Genomic DNA, 19,641 nt, shown 5'->3' with positions numbered 1-19,641 from the left:
GTGTGGAGTCCCCCCGGCCCTAGGGCACACGGCATAAAGGAGAAGTGGCCGCACTTGGGCTGAGTCTGGGGGAGAGTATCAGGGAGTTGTAACCAGCTTTTAGTTGTCAGTTTCTCCCTTCCATTTCCCCTAGGCTGCCCTGGGTGGCAGAGGGGACTCGTCCTTTGCTAGGCACTGCCCCAGGTTCAGGCAGGGCCAGCTGAGCTCCTGTCCTGGGAGGCTCCCAAAGTCCAGCAGGGAAGCAAGAAGGGGAGCAGCCGGAGTTACTCTCTTCTCCCTGCCCTGCAATGCAAGAAGCGGCCAGTGCGGGAGCTGCTGAACAGCTGTGATTGGGCAGAGCAGTTCCTGAAGCGGCAGGGGAGGCAGCAATGGGACTGATGCAGGCACTTCAGTTTACCCTCTGCAGGGTGCTGCTCAGGGGCAATACTTCCAATTCGTGATCAAATACACATTTTCTTCTTAATACGGCGGCCTTTGAAGAGCACCGGTGGGACACCCCTGCTTTAGAGCCTCGCGCCAGCCCAGATCTCTATCCTGACTCTGCTGGGTGGTCTCCTTCACCACGCCTGTCCGATAGCTGGTGCTCTTGAGGAGTGTATGAAAACGAAACAATGCTTTCCACTTCTGCGGCACCTTTCACCCGAGGTTCTCGAAGCCCTTACGCGACGACTGAATCAAGCCTCACACAGGTACTGCTGTCCTCGGGTACAAAGGGATGCAGTGACTGCAAAGAGGCGTTCAGTAGCATGCTGGCTACAGAGGAGAAATCAGTGGCATTACAACCGTGTTGTAAGGACCATTGCTCTCAAGCTGTTGCAAGGAGCTAATCCCATCCTGCCCGGGCCTGGTCTTTACTCATATGAGTAGACCAGTCGTAGCCGATGAGATTATGCACAGGAGTAAGGGCTGTAGAATGTGCTTTCCAGAAATGTGAAGCAAAAGACCACCTTTCCACCATACTGATCATTATCTCATTGTTTCCTCGTGCTCCTCTGTCTGACATTGCCTGGACCCTTGTCTTAAACGTGACTGTCAGCTCTTTGGGGTAGAGACCGTCTTTTTGTTCTGTGTTTGTACAACACCCAGCACAATAGGCTCTTGGTCCATGACTTGGGCTTCTAGGCACTATTAAGGTAATACAAATAATAAACCACAATAACAACAGGAGACTCCCAGCCACCAGCATCCCACCCAATAGTCACAATACAGCCCAGACAGGCTTGCTTTTGGAACAGGATCTTATTTTTTCTCTTCGTAACCCTCTTCCTTCCATTTAGCTCCAGGCCCAGGGAGAAACACCAACGAAACTGGCAGATCCATCGAGGTGAGCAAGCAAGCAAGCCAGCCGTCTCCAGCCCTCGGAGAAATGATGAGAGAGAATTTTGCTTTTCAGTGGAAACACTAAAGCCACCACAGAGCTGGGGTCACTCTGGAGCCCAAACTATTCATGTGACAAAGAGGTCAAAACGGCTCTTCAATCTCTATCCCCATCCTGCAAGAAAACAGCAACACTCGCCTTTGCGGTTTCACAATATTTAATCTGTTTAAATACAAATGCAAAATGGAGTTATTTAACCAAAAGCGGCTCCCAAATTCAGAGTCAAGTCACTTTCTGTGTCCTTAACTCACCTTTGTTTTGCCTCAAAGCAACGCAGTTGGGAGAGTCAGCCCAGCTCTTCCCTGGCTCACATTTCAGTCTAATCAAGGGACTGATGATTTTCATGCATTACTCAGAATGGAACACCGGTGCTCATAACAACAGGCAGACATCAGGCTCTCCTCCCGTTGTAACCCCTCCTCCTCTCAGACCCCTCTCCCCATCGTTACTTTATAGATGTCCTTCACTGTGCTCTGTACCATTTTGACTGTACAGCACGTCAGTGCATGGAACTGGCCTGTAAGGGGCCATGTACACTCCTGGCACCGTATAAATGACGGGAATACACACAGCATTACAAACTGGTGGAAAAGCAGGACGTTGCCCCAAGGAACTTGCAGTCTCATTGAGATCAATCGGTATAAACAAAAACAAACAACTGTGTTATGTATTGTATTGCATTTATGTCTGTTATATGCATTTATGTCAGATCTATCCCTCTGCAAGGTCACAACATAGGTCCCCAAAAGACAACACATTGGATATTAGCATAAGAATAGATACTACAGCTAATCTGTTTGATCTAGTAATGAAAGGATCTCAGAGGGAACCTTTGGTACTGGAAGGCATAACCCTACATTAACACTTGACATAGAAGTAACTTAGCACAGGGCCTGTGTCACCGAATACATTACAGAAGCATTACAGAATACGTTTGCCAGAAGCTACTCAATATATTAAGGTGCCAGCATAGGCATGTACTATATTGAAATGGCTGCTTGCTGCCCTTCAGTAGCTGCATGACGACAGTTCGATATATTTATGGAGAGGTGCATTGCATGGAATCCTAGCACTGAAGCAGGCAAAAAGGTCAGTGCAGCCCAAGTTTAACCAATGCATGTGGCTGCAAAAATAAAGAGATCAAAGAGACAAAAGACAGACCCAGGACCCATGCTATGGTCTATGGACCAAAGGGAAGAAGTGCAGTCAGTGAAGCAGGATCACCAAAAAAAACTAGCATTGTACTGTATCAAACATACCATTATCAATGGACTACTGACCACATGCTCTGCCCTACCATGTGGGAGGACTGGATTTGATTGTGCTTCTAATTCAGTCAGTGCTCTCCTGGAGCTGCAGTAACTCCCTAACAGCAACCCTTTGCACTGCTATCGAGCCTTTCATCCAACAATCTCAAGGTCCTTTGCATGTATGAAGCCAGCCTTGCATCTTCCAGTGGGGTCAGTATCACACAGATTAGGATGTCCATTGGATAGGTGGGTACACAGTAGATGGGTGAGACATTTGGTGGTTGTACTTCGTGTGAACCTTCCTTTAAATCATCTGGTTCAGTTCACACCTTTTGAGATTTTATTTCCATTTTAGGTCCCCAAACTCAAAAACAAATTGAGCCAAAATGATCTGATTTCACAGGGTTTCCATAAATTAGTCCAAACACATTCAAAACTTGTGCTGATGTAGGAAGAAAGCAGCAGCACTGGATGGTTTAACCAATGCATCTTGGAGGATTACAGTTCAGAAATCTAGCTCCTATTCCAGATCCAGGGTCATCTCTTGGGCAGAAAAAGCCTAATTCATGCCAACAAAAATCTGCAGTATCCCTGAGTGATCTTGTCTTCACACCTCCACCAGTATTAAACTCACAACTTTGTCAGAATACCATTCGAATACTTCATGCTGGAGTAGGTCAATAATTCACTTCCCTTTAGAAGGAGCCCAGGGAGAGATTTTTATTTTCTATTCACTACTTCTCTGCTCTTCTTCTTGGAAATCTTCTCTCTTGGATATTTCCCTACTACAAAAGGGTGCCAGACATAATCTGTTCAAAGAAAGAAATCTTTGGCTTCCCTGCTATATTCTGTCCTAAAAGAGAATATGTCTGGCTCTCTAACCCACCCTTTGCCCGGAAGACAACAACAACAACAAAAAGAGCCGCGCAAGAGGGATTTAAGGTTATACCGATGACCATTTTTCAATTGGTTTCTTATATTGTTATATGAACGAGGCTTCTTCTGCAACTGTGGAAGTCTTCACCTGGGGAACAGTAGCCAAAAGGACAGGACTGCTTGGTATCTTGACTGGCAGCTTTGAACTACCTTCCGGAACCTCAGGAGCAGCAGCTCAATTGTGGAGGACCATCAGAGACACTGGGCCAGATTCAGATCTCACACCAATGTAAATCAGGGTAGCTCCACATCCAGAGGGCAACATGTTTGTGAAACTGGGGTAAGTGGGATCAGAATCAGGTAAGGCCCAGCTTGACAAAGCCCTGGCTGGGATGATTTAGTTGGGGTTGGTCCTGCTTGGAGCAGGGGGTTGGACTAGATGACCTCCTGAGGTCTCTTCCAACCCTAATCTTCTGTGATTCTAAGTGATATAATAAAGAAAGGAGCAGGTAAGCCAATTTTTAATTGGATTTTAAGCATCCTGTGAATCCTCCTTATGCTGGAGCCTTGGATTTGGGTGTGAAACTTGACCTCAGGTGCTGCAGACACAACCTTTATCTTTTGAAGGGAGAGTCTGAACTTGTGGAAGCTGATAAACTGATGGAGTGGAATGGAGACATTCCACATGATGTGAGTTTGAAAACAAACAGCTGGTCTATAAATAGAAAGAGTAACACACCCAATTTCTAAAGGTGTGTGGCATCTAGCAAACACGCAAGTATCACCTCCACAAACAGCAGCTTGTGGCCATTATTCATCGGTTTTAGCTTGTGCTGAGATATTGCATTCTTTCCTATTTATATGACTCACAAATGTCAATGGTTACAAGCTTTTGGTGGACTGTGGACTCCACATATTCTCTGTCATTTCCTGAATTTTCAGACAGTCTCAACCTTTATCACCCAGTAAGTCAGCTGAACATACAGTCAGGGAGACATGTGCAGGAGTGCACACACAAATCCCCACATCAATCCAGTCACCCCGGCATGGGAAGCAAGAGTTCTCTCGCTGCTCTCCGATCATTTCACAATTAGAACCAGTACACACACACCAACAGGCATGGGGCCATTTCTGATTAGTGTCCAGTGGAGAATTTTTGAAGAACACAATCATTTCCTAATTATCTCAGCCAAGTGACTAGTCAAATTCAGCTCTGGTGCCAGAATGTGTACCTCTCACTGGCACTGATGTCAGGGCAGAATTGGGTCCTCCATTCCTTGTTAGTCCAGGGGATGGAAACAGGGGGGAGCTAATAATTCGCTTTTGTGCACATCTGGATCTGTGCCCAACACCAGCTGTCAATACTATTTTAGCACTTGCATTACTCAGATCAGCAGAACAGACGACAAAATGTTACATTACAGCAGCAGAATGTTCTTAATGTTTATAACCACATAAGATGTGGTGTGACTCTCAATTGCAACCGCTTGGCTTTGCCAGGAAATATCCACACAGCAGCAGGCTCGAGACAAAGAGGTTAGGAATTTGTTTTTAACAAAGACACTAATAAGTCTGGACCCTTAAATTCAGAGATGTAATCTGCTGTGCTTTCCAGTCTCTGGCTGTCCTCTCAGCACTCACGTGTGTGAAAAGAGCAGCTATGCTCCTTACCTCTTTTCTCTAATTACTGCTAGAAAAATGAAAACTCTAAGAGCATTTCCCATTACATGTAATGACACTGAATAACACAGAGCCGCATAACTGTATATGGTCTCATCGTGCACTAGTCAGACAACACAGACATGCTTGATCAATCTATCAGTCAGAAAGCCAGCATTTTACCATTTCATTTGCTGCCCTGAGTGATACCCCTTTGGAGTTTGCAAAACTCAGATCAGCACAACCCATGACAAAATACTAATTTATTTTAACATGCTTGTTGCACAGCAGCTACATAACTTTATAGCAATTGAAGTAAAAGAAATTCCATAAAGTAAGCCTCTCTGCCAAGAATGACTTTTCAGAATAATAAATCCATTCAAGCAGGAATAGGTCTATAATGCTGAAAATTGACACCAAAACACAATCAGAGGGGCAATCAGGTCACTGATGTGTGATTTCAGTAGTTGTCAGGATGACAGTCGCTCTTTATACTGCAGTCACCCGCCTCCAAGCTCTCAATAAAGAAAAAAACATTTTTACCTCATATAGGTTCATTGTTCAAAAGTGTGCCTGTCAAGAGCATCCCTGTAACTGTGAATATACCAGGGATACATACCTCGCCTCATCTCAACTTCATAACCAGCATGCCCCATATAACAGGGGTAACAGCTTCTCCAGAGATAGCGGTAGTGAACGCCAGCAGCACCTAGGATGCCACCAAAAAGGCCACTGCACCAGAGTACCATCCAAAAAATCCTCTGGTCCTCTGCCATGGTGAAAAGCCAACAAGAATAAAAAGCCAGAAAACAGGATTCCAGAGCAAATTAAAGAGAAAATAATGTCAAGCTACAAAATGGGAGGAAAATCCTTAAATTCAAATAAAACCACCCCAGAACGTGTCTGTCACCTACAGGGCAAGCTGCACACAGAGCCAAGCTGTGTGCCATGGGAATAACAGCTCCTGCTTCCTAACAACAGAGATCGTTTGGGACCAAGCTTTCTTAGGAGCCCTCCCACACCCCTTCCCTTTTATGTTCTCAACTTTCAACCCGCCCCTTGCAGGTAAAGGCCAAACCCAGCAGAAGTGTCTCCACCCTTACATTCATTCGCTCTCTCCTCCCTCCCCTGCTCTGCTTTTTCTTCTTCTGTGCTGAGCCAGAATTTGTGCGTGACATCACATTCCTCCCAAAACCACACAAACTGAAAGAAACCAAAAAATTCCTGGCTGGCAGCTCTGGAGCATTATTGGGAAGCTGGGTTTGGTCCAAGCCGGGATTCTATAATTGGCTACATTAGCAAAAAAAGAAAATAGAAGACTTGGGGCGAAATGCATGTGTGTGGGGGGGGGATGGGCTTTAAATCAACACCACATTTTGGAAAGTCCTGCCTCGACACTACTAGTGACGGTAGAGCAAAATATCCCGAGACACTCCACACTGTGGAACAAGAAGAGCGGTTTCTCTTCTAGGAGCAAAAACCCTGACAAAACAAAACAACATGAGTTCATTTGGATGCCTAAAATAGGCCATCAATTAATATATAATTATGTCCCTGTTGCTGTGGCTTTATGTATGTTAAAATGAAACATCAACCAGACTAGGCAACAGCTGCCCCTATCAAGCAGCCCAACCTCCATAGTCTTAGCCCAAATTCAAGCAAATGCTGGCCAAAAAGAGGAGTCCTGCACATAGCACTGAACTCTGGTCTTGGCAGAAAGTGGGAGGGACTGAATTCCAGAGATGGGGACTCTTCACCCGGAACGTCTTGTCTCCAGTTCTCTATTATCCAGGTCTAGAGACTGGTGTTAGCAGCACTTCAGCTGACATCACGCATCTATACACCTAAAGCAGGTATTTGGGCACCACATGCAAAATTCAGTGTCAGAATTTAGATGTACAGATTATTATGATCATCTGCATATATTGTTAGGGCTTTTCTTCATAGACAATAGGTTCATGACTAGAACTGTGTGAATAGTGCGAAAAAAGATTCTGCCATCAGTGGTTCAAAAATGTTAATGAATTCACTTTGATTGTCTTTGCTTCGTTATGTTTGCTGTTTCCCAGCGGGAACATTCACGGAAAGAAAATGCAAATTGCAGAATATTTTCAGGAAGTGAATGCTGAATTTGTATTCATGAATATTCCACCAGAAAACTGATGCTAAGAAATATAACACATCCAGTTAGGAAACAGAAACATATTAAGTGTCAAATCAAAACATTTTGGGTTAACTTGTTAGTCAAACAGATGCTTGCAAACAAGCTATAAACCTCATTATTTGATGCAAGCATTCAGCAAATAATTTGGAATAATGAATATATTTGAAAAAATTACAATCTGCTTGCAGACAATTCCCAGAGAGGTAAAAAGCAGTGAATTAAATAAACAATTCCTTACAAGTTATTTGGCCCGCTCTGTTCCTGACTGATATACAGGAATATATTTCCTGTTTTTCAAATGAAAAATAAAGAACCACAGAGTGCTGCCTCTGTGAGCAAGAAACACAATTATATACTGTTCAGTACTGGATAACATTACAAATGAAACTTTACATAAAATTAACATTGAAAAGTATTTTAATGGCTCAGAGAATTAAGATTCTGGGCCAGACTGAGAGTTTTGCAAAACCAATTGCTTATGTTTTGGTGGACATCACTTTTGCAGGCAAATATATAACTATGCATGCAAATATGGTAAATTCTCATGCAATGGTCAGTTAATTCAAATGATCATCTCTGTGTACAACTACTGTAATGGCATTTGTAATCCCGATACCATATTTGCACACAGCTTGGGCACACAAATGGACAATTGTGTCTGCAATACTCCAAATTTGTCAGACATAGCCTTTCCCTTCTAGGTCATTGGCACGAATATAGGTCACTAGCAAGCAAAAATTACTATCTTACAACTGTTCCATGACCAGTATGAAATGAACTGGTGGTCTCAGATCAACTCCTAAGCACCTCTAGGTCATGACAGACACTATTTGGTGCTCTTGTCTGAGCAGAGAGGTCAGGAGTTAAATAGGTGTGACGTTATGAGTGTAATATAATATTTCAGTGGAAGGTGACGGGACCAGAAAGGCTGGGTACTTTAAGGGAACTGCATGATTTGGACTTCTGAGTAACCAGTGAGGTACTACAGAAGCTGTATTGTGCTGGCTTGGTAAATCTAAGTATTGGAATATCCACCAGCTTTGGGGATTTGTCTGCCCCATTTTGTTTGCAGTTCATCCTAATTGAGTGACTTCAGCTGGCTCCCACAGACAGCACGGTCACAATAGGTAATAGACTTTACTCTGATCTCTAGAGGCTGTTCCTCCAGTTATGGGATGAAGCACATGGCTGGGGGAGTTGGGAAGCTAAAATTGCCACTACCTGGGCTGTACCCAAGGGTTACACACACTGTCCCAAGTCTGTCATATGACTGGCAAACATTAGTTTTGGCTTTGCTAGCTTACGTTGCGTCACTCCTGTGAACAGTACATTATATAGACCAGTCATATTAGGGGCTGGAGATCACAAAGTTAGGTTTTCAATAAGCATTCAGAATGACTCTCACAAATGGATTATTTATTTTACTCTACACCTAGGAACCCTAGTCATGGATCAGAATCTCATAGTGCTAGAGCGCTGTACAAACACAGCACAAACAGGTGCCCCGCCCCAAGAGCTTACAATCTAACTACAAGACAAGAGATAACAGGTGGATAGAGACAGCCTGACGGGGAGTACAAGGAAAGAACGAGACAAGACTGGTCAACATGATTGGCCACCTAACCATTCTTAAGGTTTGTATCGGCATCACTGCAAAGGAGTGTTTTAAGGAGCGATTTGAAGGAGGATCATCAGGTAGCTTTGAAGGTATTTACAGGTAGCTCCTCCCAGGCATGATGGGCAGCATGGGAGAAAGCACAAAGATGCTTGTTTGAACAAATGCCAACATATTGTGCACCACCCTGTATACAGAGTACCACACCATGAGCCATTTGTCATTCTAAGCTACTCCAGGTGCGAAAGGCATCCCTGGGCATTACTGAAAAGGGCTGTATGCAGACATTGATTGCCTTGGACTGATACACGTGTATGTGTACACACATGCTCACATGGGCATGTGTGTGGTGGGAGCCTGCGTGCATGTGCTTTGTGAGAGGGCATGTGTGTGTGCTATGATCAGCATGTGTTGTGCATGTGTGGCTGTGTGCATTATGAGTTGCATGTACCTTGTGTGGATGTGTGTGTGTGTGTGTGTGTGTGTGTGTGTGTGTGTGTGTGTGTGTGTGTGTGTGTGTGTGTGTGTGTGTGTGTGTGTGTGAGAGAGAGAGAGAGAGAACACGAGGTTCTGTTAAAAACAAACAAACAAAGGTTAGTTCTGCACAAACCTGTCTTTTGAATCTAGATGGCAGCTGAAGAATGAAAAACTTGCAAGCTGATCCCACATAGTACAGTCTTACTAATGAAATAATACAAATATAATTGCTCCTGGAATGCTTAAAAAGCATTAATAATACTTGCAATTCATTTCTGGAAGCCTAGGAATCTGTGCTAATCTCTTCACAGATTTTTTATTTTACAGCAAACAAAACCATTTTTCCCAAATGTTTGTACTGATTGCTTCTGAATAAAGATCACGAAGAAAAAAGACGATCAAAGGCTCATACAAACATGCTATTAATATTAAAAAGAAAATGAGCTTGCATTATTTCATTATGTATGTCATCGGTCTGTTGTTCATGCACAATGCTAAAAGAAGCCCACAAACTACACCCACAGGCTCCTGAGCCAACACTTACAACCCAAGCAAAACCCTTTTGACTGTATTCTTCTTTTTGTTCATGAAAAGGAATACAGCAAGATTTTGACATTAAGGTAATTCCTTAGAGCTTTACACTGTCCTCTGGTATCCCTCTGATGCCAGTGGAAGCTGTATGTCTGAATGTTCGTCCTTATGTGATCGCCGTAACAAACCCGGCACATGCTGACAGACAGGATTCTCTTTTCCAAGAGATGGCTGAATTGATCTGTTACTACTATGCTGTTATAGTTTTTAAGTCTATCTTGTGCTGGTGAAAGGTACCACTATTTAACTGCAGAATAGGTACAACACAGTCAGCCACAAAGCAAGCTTCCAAGCCCTACCACCCCTACCCCCAAAATATGCCTCAGCACATGCCTGGGGGGAACAGTTGGTGAGAGAAGCGTTCAGTCTCCGTGACCCATTAAATCTTTTCATTTATTTACAGGCTTTTCCATGGCACTCCCCGCCATGGCACCTCAGCACCTGGCAAACATGATTTACCCTCACACCGGGGTAGGGCATTATTACTATTCACGTTTTACTAGTGGGGAACTCAGGGACTGAAATGGTGAAGTGACCAACACAAGGTTAAACGGGAAACCAGAAACTAAGCCCCCATCTCCTGAGTACCAGGCCAGATAGTGAACCACAAAACCGTGCTTCTTTCTTGGCCTCTCTGCTCACACCGACATTGAGGGTGCCAGTTAATGCAACAGTGATTCATTTGTTTTGGGGTGTAGGTTGGACTTGCATGGCCAGCAGATAGTTCTCAAACCACATTTTATCTAAAGTGGATTAGAACGGGTGGCTGAGAATCCTGACCCCGGCCAAGGTGTCTGCTGCACCCTAACTGGTACTGCCACGAATCCTCTCAGAGTGGCCTTAAAAGGCCAGCATGACACTGGGGGGGTTTAACTCATGCTTTAAGACTACATAATCCCAAAGATTAAACAGCAAGTAAAGAACACAAGCCAAAGGATACTGACATATCACTCACCTGTAGCCCAGCAGAACTTACCACCACTACACATGACAAGGGAACAGATCCCAGAAATCAGAGCTCCAACCGAATGTGGACTGCAATCTTTAGTGATGAAGTACAAAGCCTCCCAGCCCGTGACTGACATCAAATGAAGAATCCTCCCTTTCCCATCCGACCCCCAACCAGGATCCCTCCCACCCAGTCACCAACGAGTGGTGAAGCCTCCTGCCATCTGACACCAGAATCATTGCCTTATCCCCCCAGGAATGACATAAAATCAACATCCTCTTCCTCCTCTATGGGCTAACCAACTGATGGCTCTCCCATTCTGCAAGTGACACTTGACCAACAGCTCTCAAACCCTGTGACTGAAAACACGGTATGAAAAGGTTGGGGAGACATTCTCCCTATATTAAAAATGAGAGTTCCATATATTGGTTCTTTGCCCTACACGGACTGTCCTAGAGAGCAAAAGCTATGGGAGAACACCCTATATTTGGTGTCTCCAAAGCTTTAGGTCCTCCTGTGACCCAAACTGAAAACAAGAGAGCAGAGAGTGTGGCTAAGAATGGTGTTTCTCTAGCAACCACTAAGGTAAAGAAACTTTACTGGGTCTTTCTTTTTATTAATCTGATGAAATATTTCTAAATTAAGGCACTGCGTTCAAGCCACACCAATTACCCTAAGAAAGTAATAATGTTATCAATTCCTGTGCTATGGAGGATAGAATCTAAATTTTTTTAAAAAATAGAGGGGTAAGCTTAGCTTATTGGATTTTCCAGAGGTCAACTCATAAAACACAATTAGCTTTCTGGAATGTTTCATAACATGGTGTTCATACGAGTGGAGGAGAATAGCAGCTCCTTTTAGTGGTAGTATTTGGCCATAGCAAAATTCCAAATTAAAATTTGTGGTTTAGACTGTAATGAATATCACTCCATGATGAATATGCAACAGAGTGCAATCCAGGAGGAAAATAACAGCCTAATGTGATCACAGCGTACTTTCCAAAGGAAGGTGGACTCTAGTCACTTGAGTTGACTGTTCCAAATGTCAGCAGCTGCCTAACCTTCCATGAACCATTCAGCTCCTGAGAATATTCATTCACTGTAAAACAGTGCACACTTGTCATTCATATTCTGAGTTTAAAAGAAACATTCTAACCCAGGAACTTGGACAGTTACTCTTTCGAAGAAGAATGATCTTTCAGGGAAATACATTAGTTTTTACGAACAGTCTGAACAAAGTCAGCTAAAATTGCTGATGTGATGTAGCATGCTAAGTTGTTACAGCGCACCTCTGATCTCCATGTACACATCTAGAATGTCTATTAAAGTCCTAACTGTCCAACACAATTGGAAGAAGCTTACATGTATGCAATCAATGGAAGTTAGGAGCCCAAATGCATTTGTGGATTTGGGCCTACATCTTTATCACCTTATGCAATGTACAAATAAACAAACACCTACAACCTTAATTGGAATACTTAGCATTTATATAATGCTTTTCACCTGCAACGTGATTTAAAACATTGATGAATTAAACCTCACAACACCCATCTGAGGGACTTTAATGCCCCATTTTATAGACAAGGAAAATGAGGCACATAGAGGTTAGTAAGCTTTCGTTCGAAGGGATCAGAATCAGAGCCAGGATTACAAGTGAGGAGGTCTTGACTCCCAGTCCTGTGTTCAGACCATTCAGAGGGATAGACAAGACAGACATGCACAGTACTTATAAGTGATGCAATAAATATTTTACCAGCTAAATGAATTAACAAAACCCTTGAAGACCCAAGAACCTCGATAGTAAATCTCTACTAAGTAAATGTGAAAGGCAGGGAAGCTAGGACTGTTAACAGAACATCTGTTCTTGGCACTGGGATAGTTAGTCTAATAGACATATCACTGCAAGAATTTCTTTTTAATCTGTTTAGTCACACTTCCCAGTGGAAAGTGAAAATGGCTTTTCTTTTCTTTCCTTTCCCTTTCCCGTTTGAATCCATTGCACCTGACCCTTTTCCCTGGACAAGTTAAGGATGAGGTAAAATAAAAGGCTCATTAATCAACCAGACCAATGATACCAAATTAAGGCGGCTTGTAAACACAGTGAAACTTTAGATCGAACTGGTGAGTTTCAAAGCCTGAGCAGCATGCAATAGCAGGAGATGAAAGGTAGATAAATGCAGGCAATAGATAAAACAATCTAACCAGAAATGCTAAATCAGAGCAGGCTGGTCTGAGAGCAGCAGAAAAAGACCAGGGGTGAGATTAGTTAGCAAATTTCACATGCAATCCCTGCAGAATGTTCTTGTAATATAAGCAAACATTATTCTGGGACGTAACATTGGAATACTGTGTATTTTGTAAGTCCAGGGAGGTTTCTGTATTCCTCAGCCTCAGGATGACCATGGATAGAGTTGTGGGTACAGTTCTGGGAGCCACAAAACAGAAAAAGACCTTGACAAACTGGAGTATCCAAAGAAAAGGTATAAAAATAATTACAAGACTAGAGGATACGACCTGTAAGGAGAGTCTGATGGGAGTGTGCAAGGGAGAAGAGGCAGCCAAGCAGGGAACATGCAAACAATCCAGAAATACCCAAGAGGTACTAACTAAAAGGAAGAGAACGAAGGGGCAGACAAGGGAAATTGACGCCTGATATATGGAGTAAGGTCCATCTAGCAATGGAGTAATCCACTGTGGAAGTCAGAGATGCTCCTTGGCTATGTTCACTCAAAGAATACTGGGTGTCACGTTTAAAGGAGTGGAGTAGAGCTGCTCCTGCATTCGTGAGTGTAGCAGGCATGTTGCATACAGGCATGACACAGAGCAACGGGGCCCCGCGGCTCAAACCCTGCAGGGCTGAAGCCAGGAGTGGGCACAGGGCTGAAGGCAGCGTGGCCCAGCCCCCCCGTCTAAAGCCGGGAGCAGCGTGGGGCTGAAGCCAACGTGCCCCACCCCCCCCAGCCTGAAGCCAGGAGCCCCAGCGCCACCCCACCCCACCCCAAAGCTGGGAGCCACACGGGACTGAAGCCCTGAGCCCTGGGTACCTTGTTTTATGACTCTTGGTCAAAATGTTGCAGGTTATATCGTGATATGCTTTGACAATGCTAGCCCTAGTTGTGTTTGAGACTTTAGACTCTCCAGTTTTTCTGCTGAGATGGAGCTTCTCACTTGAGAATGGATCTAGGAAGCCAGTGCTAGTTAGATTCTGCAGTCACACTTGCAAACCCTGTGCAGTCTCCTTATTGATAACGCTGCCAGTATCAACTGGGTCAGCACTTTGGTCTCGTAGTGTACTAGCTGCAATCAGCTTGATAGATGGATTTATTTGTTATTGAGGTGCAATAGCAATTCCATAATTAAGGCTGCATCCTATTTTTGCCTTTGAGGAGACTTTAAAGCCTCTTATTTATAAGCATATGTGCCCACTGTCTCTACGCCTCTATGTGAAAGGCTCCATCATCTCCAAACTCTGTTCCTCAATAGTCCCATCCCTGAACCTTGAACTCCCGCCTGAATCTGTTTGAGATTCAAACACAACCCCCTCAGCGCAGCTATAGGATTAAACTGACACTATGCTTGAAGTCAGTCAATAGGCAGCCTTTCAGTTCATAGGAGAATGCGGAATAAAGAACTAATAAGTTTCCCAAATAACTCAAAAAAGAGAAAGCTGAGTGGAAACATTTTTCCACACCGCCCACCCAGCCCTGGCTAAAGCTGTGTGTCTCTCTGCCTTACCTCTGTCTGCACTTGTTGGGCAGTCATGGGAAAGATGCCAGGCAGATGACTTACATACCACAATGTCATAAAACAGAAGAACAGGGTACATTAAAAGTATGACAATGAACCTATTGTTCTAGTGGCTGATGTGTTCAGACACATTCCACGATTGCAAATTCTGATTTTTGCTGAAAGTTTCAAAACTTTTGATTGCAGGGGCGTGAATTCACTCCAAACTATTTTTTACACTTTGCTAAAGAAAACAATGGTGCAAGCAAAGGAGAGACACTGGTTTTAAAACCCCAAGACCAGTGTACTTGACAGTAGTAACATTTGTCAAATGATACAAAATGTTTTTTGTTTTGTTTTTTTAAAAGGTGGGAAAAATGGAACTAGAGTAAAATTGTGCTGGACTTTGCTTGTTTAAATTGTAAGTTGTTTTCTGGCAGCCCTGTCCACATTATATCTGCAACTGCACTATTAACTAGAGCTGGGTGAATATTTTGGGCAAATAGTAAGTTCACTGACAAATGCAGTTTCGTGGCAACTGAAATCACTTGCAAATTCAGGTAAAAAATGTCACTTAGAAATTAGGTTCAAAATGATTTGTTCAACTCAAACAAAACGTTTTTTGTTTTTTCATTTGTGTGAGGAAAATCTGGGAAAAAAATCAGTTTCAGTTTGAAACTAAATTTTTTTTCTGTTTTTTTCAGTTCTGCCACCAAACCGAAAAATAAATTATTCACTCAGCTCTGCTACCAATAACATGGTCTATTGCTAGCATGGGGACTTTTAAATATGGTTGTGTGTAGCAGACATTCTGTTAGCAATCCTCACAAGAACTTAGTTTTTCCAACAACCCTTCTAGCTAAAGACCAGAGGTGAAATTCTGGCCCCATTGAGGTCAATGGCAAAACTTAGTCCCATGGACTTCAGTGGGGCCAGGATTTTATCCCACATAGTCAGTTGCACAGCCTGAGTAGAACAGCTCTTAGAAAATTAAACCCAAGGTTGGATGAGAAACCAAGCTAGCACCCTGCTACCTGCTTGTTATCAGCATTGTTTTCACCTGACTACAAAGAGAAGCCTCCTCTAACATGGCTTCATGAAGATTTTTTACTTACCCAGTTTGGGAGCATGTTAGGGCATTTGGCTGCTATTTGAACTGAAAATGGCAATTGATCAGAAAGAGAATTAGAAAATGAAACAGCCACTTTATCTGCTATTACACAACATTATGTAGTGGCAACAGTACCTGTTGATATTGATCCCTCCAAGGGGAACTTGTACTCACTAGAGTCTGCCACATCTCTAAAGAATTGCTGTAAAGAGGCAAGGACTTGTTTTTTTTCCCCCCAAACAATGCAAAAATCTGTGTTAAAGCAACATACAGATGGAGATATTAAATGCTCCAAAGAGTAACCCACCATTCATAGTACATTCAAAAAGGAAATAGAATAATATTTATAGAAATATTTGAAGGCATGATAGAATTATCGTCACCCTATAAGTGAGGTGATGAGTTGCCCTGAACTAGAGTCTGATTAAGCCACATGCAGTAATGAGTCTTTCCTGTTCTAGTCTCAGCCAATCCACAAGCCAGGAGCTGGTCTGCTGACTCTCAGGGCAGGTATATAAGCATCCCAGGAGAGACAGCAGCTCCATCCACCCAACGTCACTTCACAGCTCAGAATTCTCCCCTGCCTGACAGTGGTGATGGATTCCATAGACCTTAGCCTTGTCCAGCTCTACACCTGCCTTGTTCCAGTCCCACTCTTCACTCCTGATTCTGGCTCCAGTTTTCAGCCTGACTGCCACCACACAGACAACTCGGCCCAACTTCCACTGCTTCAACCACAAGGCATGATCAGCCACGTCTCGGTTTCTGCCACTACACGCAACATATTAAGGACACTCCATATCATGTTTACAATACGCACCTAAATAGGTTAGATATTTTTGGTGGGGTGAGATCACTATGGGATTGTTATGACATATAGTTACTCTCAGCATTCGGTCACCAGTTCAAATTCAATTCATGTCCATAGAGGTGAAAGTTGGTACCATGAGTGGTTGTTATTCAACATGAATAATGAAGTAAGTTTGGCAACCTCTGTCTAGTTCATAGTTGGGTACCCACCGCACTATATGGCTCTGTTGTTGCTAGTCTCAGCAGAGGTACCCAGGACTGCATAAGTTATGGCAGCTCTTCTGTCTAGACATGCTCCCTCCAGACCACAGATGAAAACAGTATGGGCACATATGCACCGCTACTGCCTGTTCCGTGGATACGGGGACTTCAGTCCTCAGGGCTGCCAAACCAGACCCAAACACCAGTGGTGAACTCATTTTAAACAGAGACTATTTCTTAACTGTGAAAAAGAAATGCTCTTTCTAATTCAGTCCTCTGATGGGACTGAATCACATGCCAGATGGCAGGAGTTAATTGAAAGATCACGGATCCATGGAAGATGTTGCATGAGATCTTCTCAACTCGTCAATAAGTCAGTCAAACTCTGGGACAGCCAATCACTTCCCAGAAATTCTTACCATTCCTTCTGGGTCAGAGGAAAGCCTGCATCCTTGTTTCTGAGATCCCACCCATTAACCAATCAATCTCCAGCATGGGACGAAAGGAGTGACTTTTTTCTCCTCTTTTTTTTTTTTCTTTTAACTGCATTTTTCATTTTCTACATCTTTTACCATGAGTGACTCAACATAACAAATCCCTCCAATACTAGTTAGCGTGAGGCACGTGTTTCCCCAAGAATTAAATTACATCTGTAACAGGGGCTGCCAAGTCCTCAGAGCAGGTTGTTGGATTCAAGTGTTTTTTGTAAAGTTTCCTACCCTGAACACAAACATCAAGTCCTGGAGTTTTCACCTCTACCCCAAACCCCACTGATGTTATTGTGTGGTTGTTTGTCTAACAGATACATCAAAGGGGAAGACTCCAAAGGGGCCTGCGATTTGGTGTCACCAAAATATCGCAAGGGCCATTAATCAAGTCTCATGATGCAGACAGTAAAACAGCGGCCTTTGCCCCCGTGGCTCATGCTCTCGGGATATTCTCAACAAAGATGCGAATTCCATCTCATCTTTGGGAACCTCTGTGTCCAACGTGGAACCAAGGAGGAGGACAGGATGCTGAGCCCCTCACACTTTGGAGCCCAGATTGTTTTATTCAAAGTCCAACAGGATTTCCAGTAAGAAAAGCAAGTTTCAAACTTTAAATGTTTGTGTCTCTTTGTGTCTCTTGAGCCTTTACTTAAAAACCCCCTACAATAATGGATCTAGGCCTATTAACTCTTCTTTACAGATCCCTTAACAAACAGGGTATTTGAAGGTGATTTCTAGTTCTGATGTACAAATAAGAGTAAATTTAAACTGCTTCAGATAAAGCAGAGTACACCACCCTGCCACAGGAGTAAGAATTTTTGCTGATGAGCTCAACACAAGCACCATTATTCATCACTATTTTGTCCTTCATATAATTATTTATTGTGACCCTCTGAGCCCCTCAATGCCAAGTGGCAAAGGGTTCACTGTTTTGTAAAAATGACTTGTATCAGGCCTGACAAACTCACTACACCTAACACACCGCTTTCATGCTATTTATCCATAAATAGTGTCTTGTAAGATGTCAAATGAAAGCCAGTGACACACTGGTTATAAATATCATTGCAAATGATATGTATGGACACTGTATAAGGAGTTCTATATACATACAATGAAAATGAAACAAAGCAGAGTTCAGAATTGGGTTTTCTGTCAGACAAAGCGTGTCTATTCACCTATCCCTTTCTGTGTCATAAATTAAGCACCATATGCCAGATACAATGGGAGCTACATTTACATTCCAAGTCAACAGAACCCTGTGAAGTCAAAGAGTACAGAGGGGAAAAAAGCAAAGAGGGGGAAGACTTATCTGGTGGTACACTTCAAAAGGACACACTTCAAAAGTTTTCTGGACTATTTCTGTGCGGACAGGGACAGCACCCGGTTATCTATCACTGAGGAAACAAGAAAGAGAACACTTTGTGCATCCATGAATGGTGGATCCCAACCAGGCCGGTTGGTGATGCTGGGAAGTTGCTTGAGATGAGAACTTAATTCAGACAAGGATTTTAGTGTGTTAAAGTTACGTTTAGACTCCAAAAGAGTGTTATCCTTTTGTTTCGTATGTAACCATGCTGTTTCTAATATTCTTACCCACTACTCATTTGAGTCTTTGATTCTCTGTTCTATGTTATTAAACTTGTTCTTGTTTTTATTATAAATACATCTCGGTGCTGTGTTATTAAGCCACGTGTGACTCCTCAGTTGAATCAAACAAGCAAACCTGCTAATTATTGTGAGTGTCCAGCAACGGGAGCTGAACACTGCAGGGAATGCACTTAGACGGGTTCGGGGGCTGGGGTGCACCTTTTGATACCTGCAAGGCAAAGTAAGCGCTGGCAGAACTCTGAGGCTAGTGCTTGAGTGGCAGAGAGGCTGGCGGTGTCCAGGAGCTGACATGCAGAAATACAAAAAAGAGGCAATGAGGTGACTCTCAGTCTTGGGAACCCAGAGGAAGCATCAATATTACACCTGAGCAAAGTGACTGCAAATTTTGTGTAAAACACCATTCAAATCAGAACCCACTTTGAACAGATATAAGTGACCACACAAGGGTCAAAATTTTGGCGAGTCAGTCCCAAAAACTTTGGATGAGGAGATTATTGAAACCACGTTAGAATGGAAATTGGATTGGTAATATCATAAGAGACTTGTGACATTTCCAGCACCTGTCAGTTTAGACAGGACTGGAAATGCCATAGGAATAGACTCGCTCATGAAATGTCTGCCCTTTATGGTCCCCGCTATTTAAAAACAAAACAAAAAGTTTAGTTGAGTCTATGTTTGGGGCAAAGGTTCATGTCAATTTTAATTTTAGCCAAACCATTTTGCCCATCTCTATTGTATA

At 43.2% G+C, this 19,641-nt stretch overlaps 1 protein-coding gene across 6 annotated transcripts in view; it reads right to left on the bottom strand.

Annotated features, from left to right (window-relative positions):
• The window catches only part of MEGF6 (multiple EGF like domains 6), a 255,179-nt gene that overhangs the window by 86,621 nt on the left and 148,917 nt on the right, over nucleotides 1–19,641 (bottom strand). For 2 of the 6 annotated variants that reach the window (XM_065574932.1, XM_065574931.1), the window contains exon 1: nucleotides 5,783–6,169. The exons of the other annotated variants lie outside the window; for them this stretch is intronic. In XM_065574932.1, the coding sequence (XP_065431004.1) occupies nucleotides 5,783–5,939 (157 nt within the window). In that variant the 5' untranslated portion in view covers nucleotides 5,940–6,169. Of the gene's footprint in view, nucleotides 1–5,782; nucleotides 6,170–19,641 lie in introns of those variants that run through there. 6 annotated transcript variants of the gene reach the window in all.

Source organism: Chrysemys picta, chromosome 21 (assembly GCF_011386835.1).
Source record: "Chrysemys picta bellii isolate R12L10 chromosome 21, ASM1138683v2, whole genome shotgun sequence".
Lineage (NCBI taxonomy): Eukaryota > Metazoa > Chordata > Testudines > Emydidae > Chrysemys > Chrysemys picta.
Note: the sequence above shows the minus strand (reverse complement) of the source record. Positions and strands in the feature narration are given on the sequence as shown.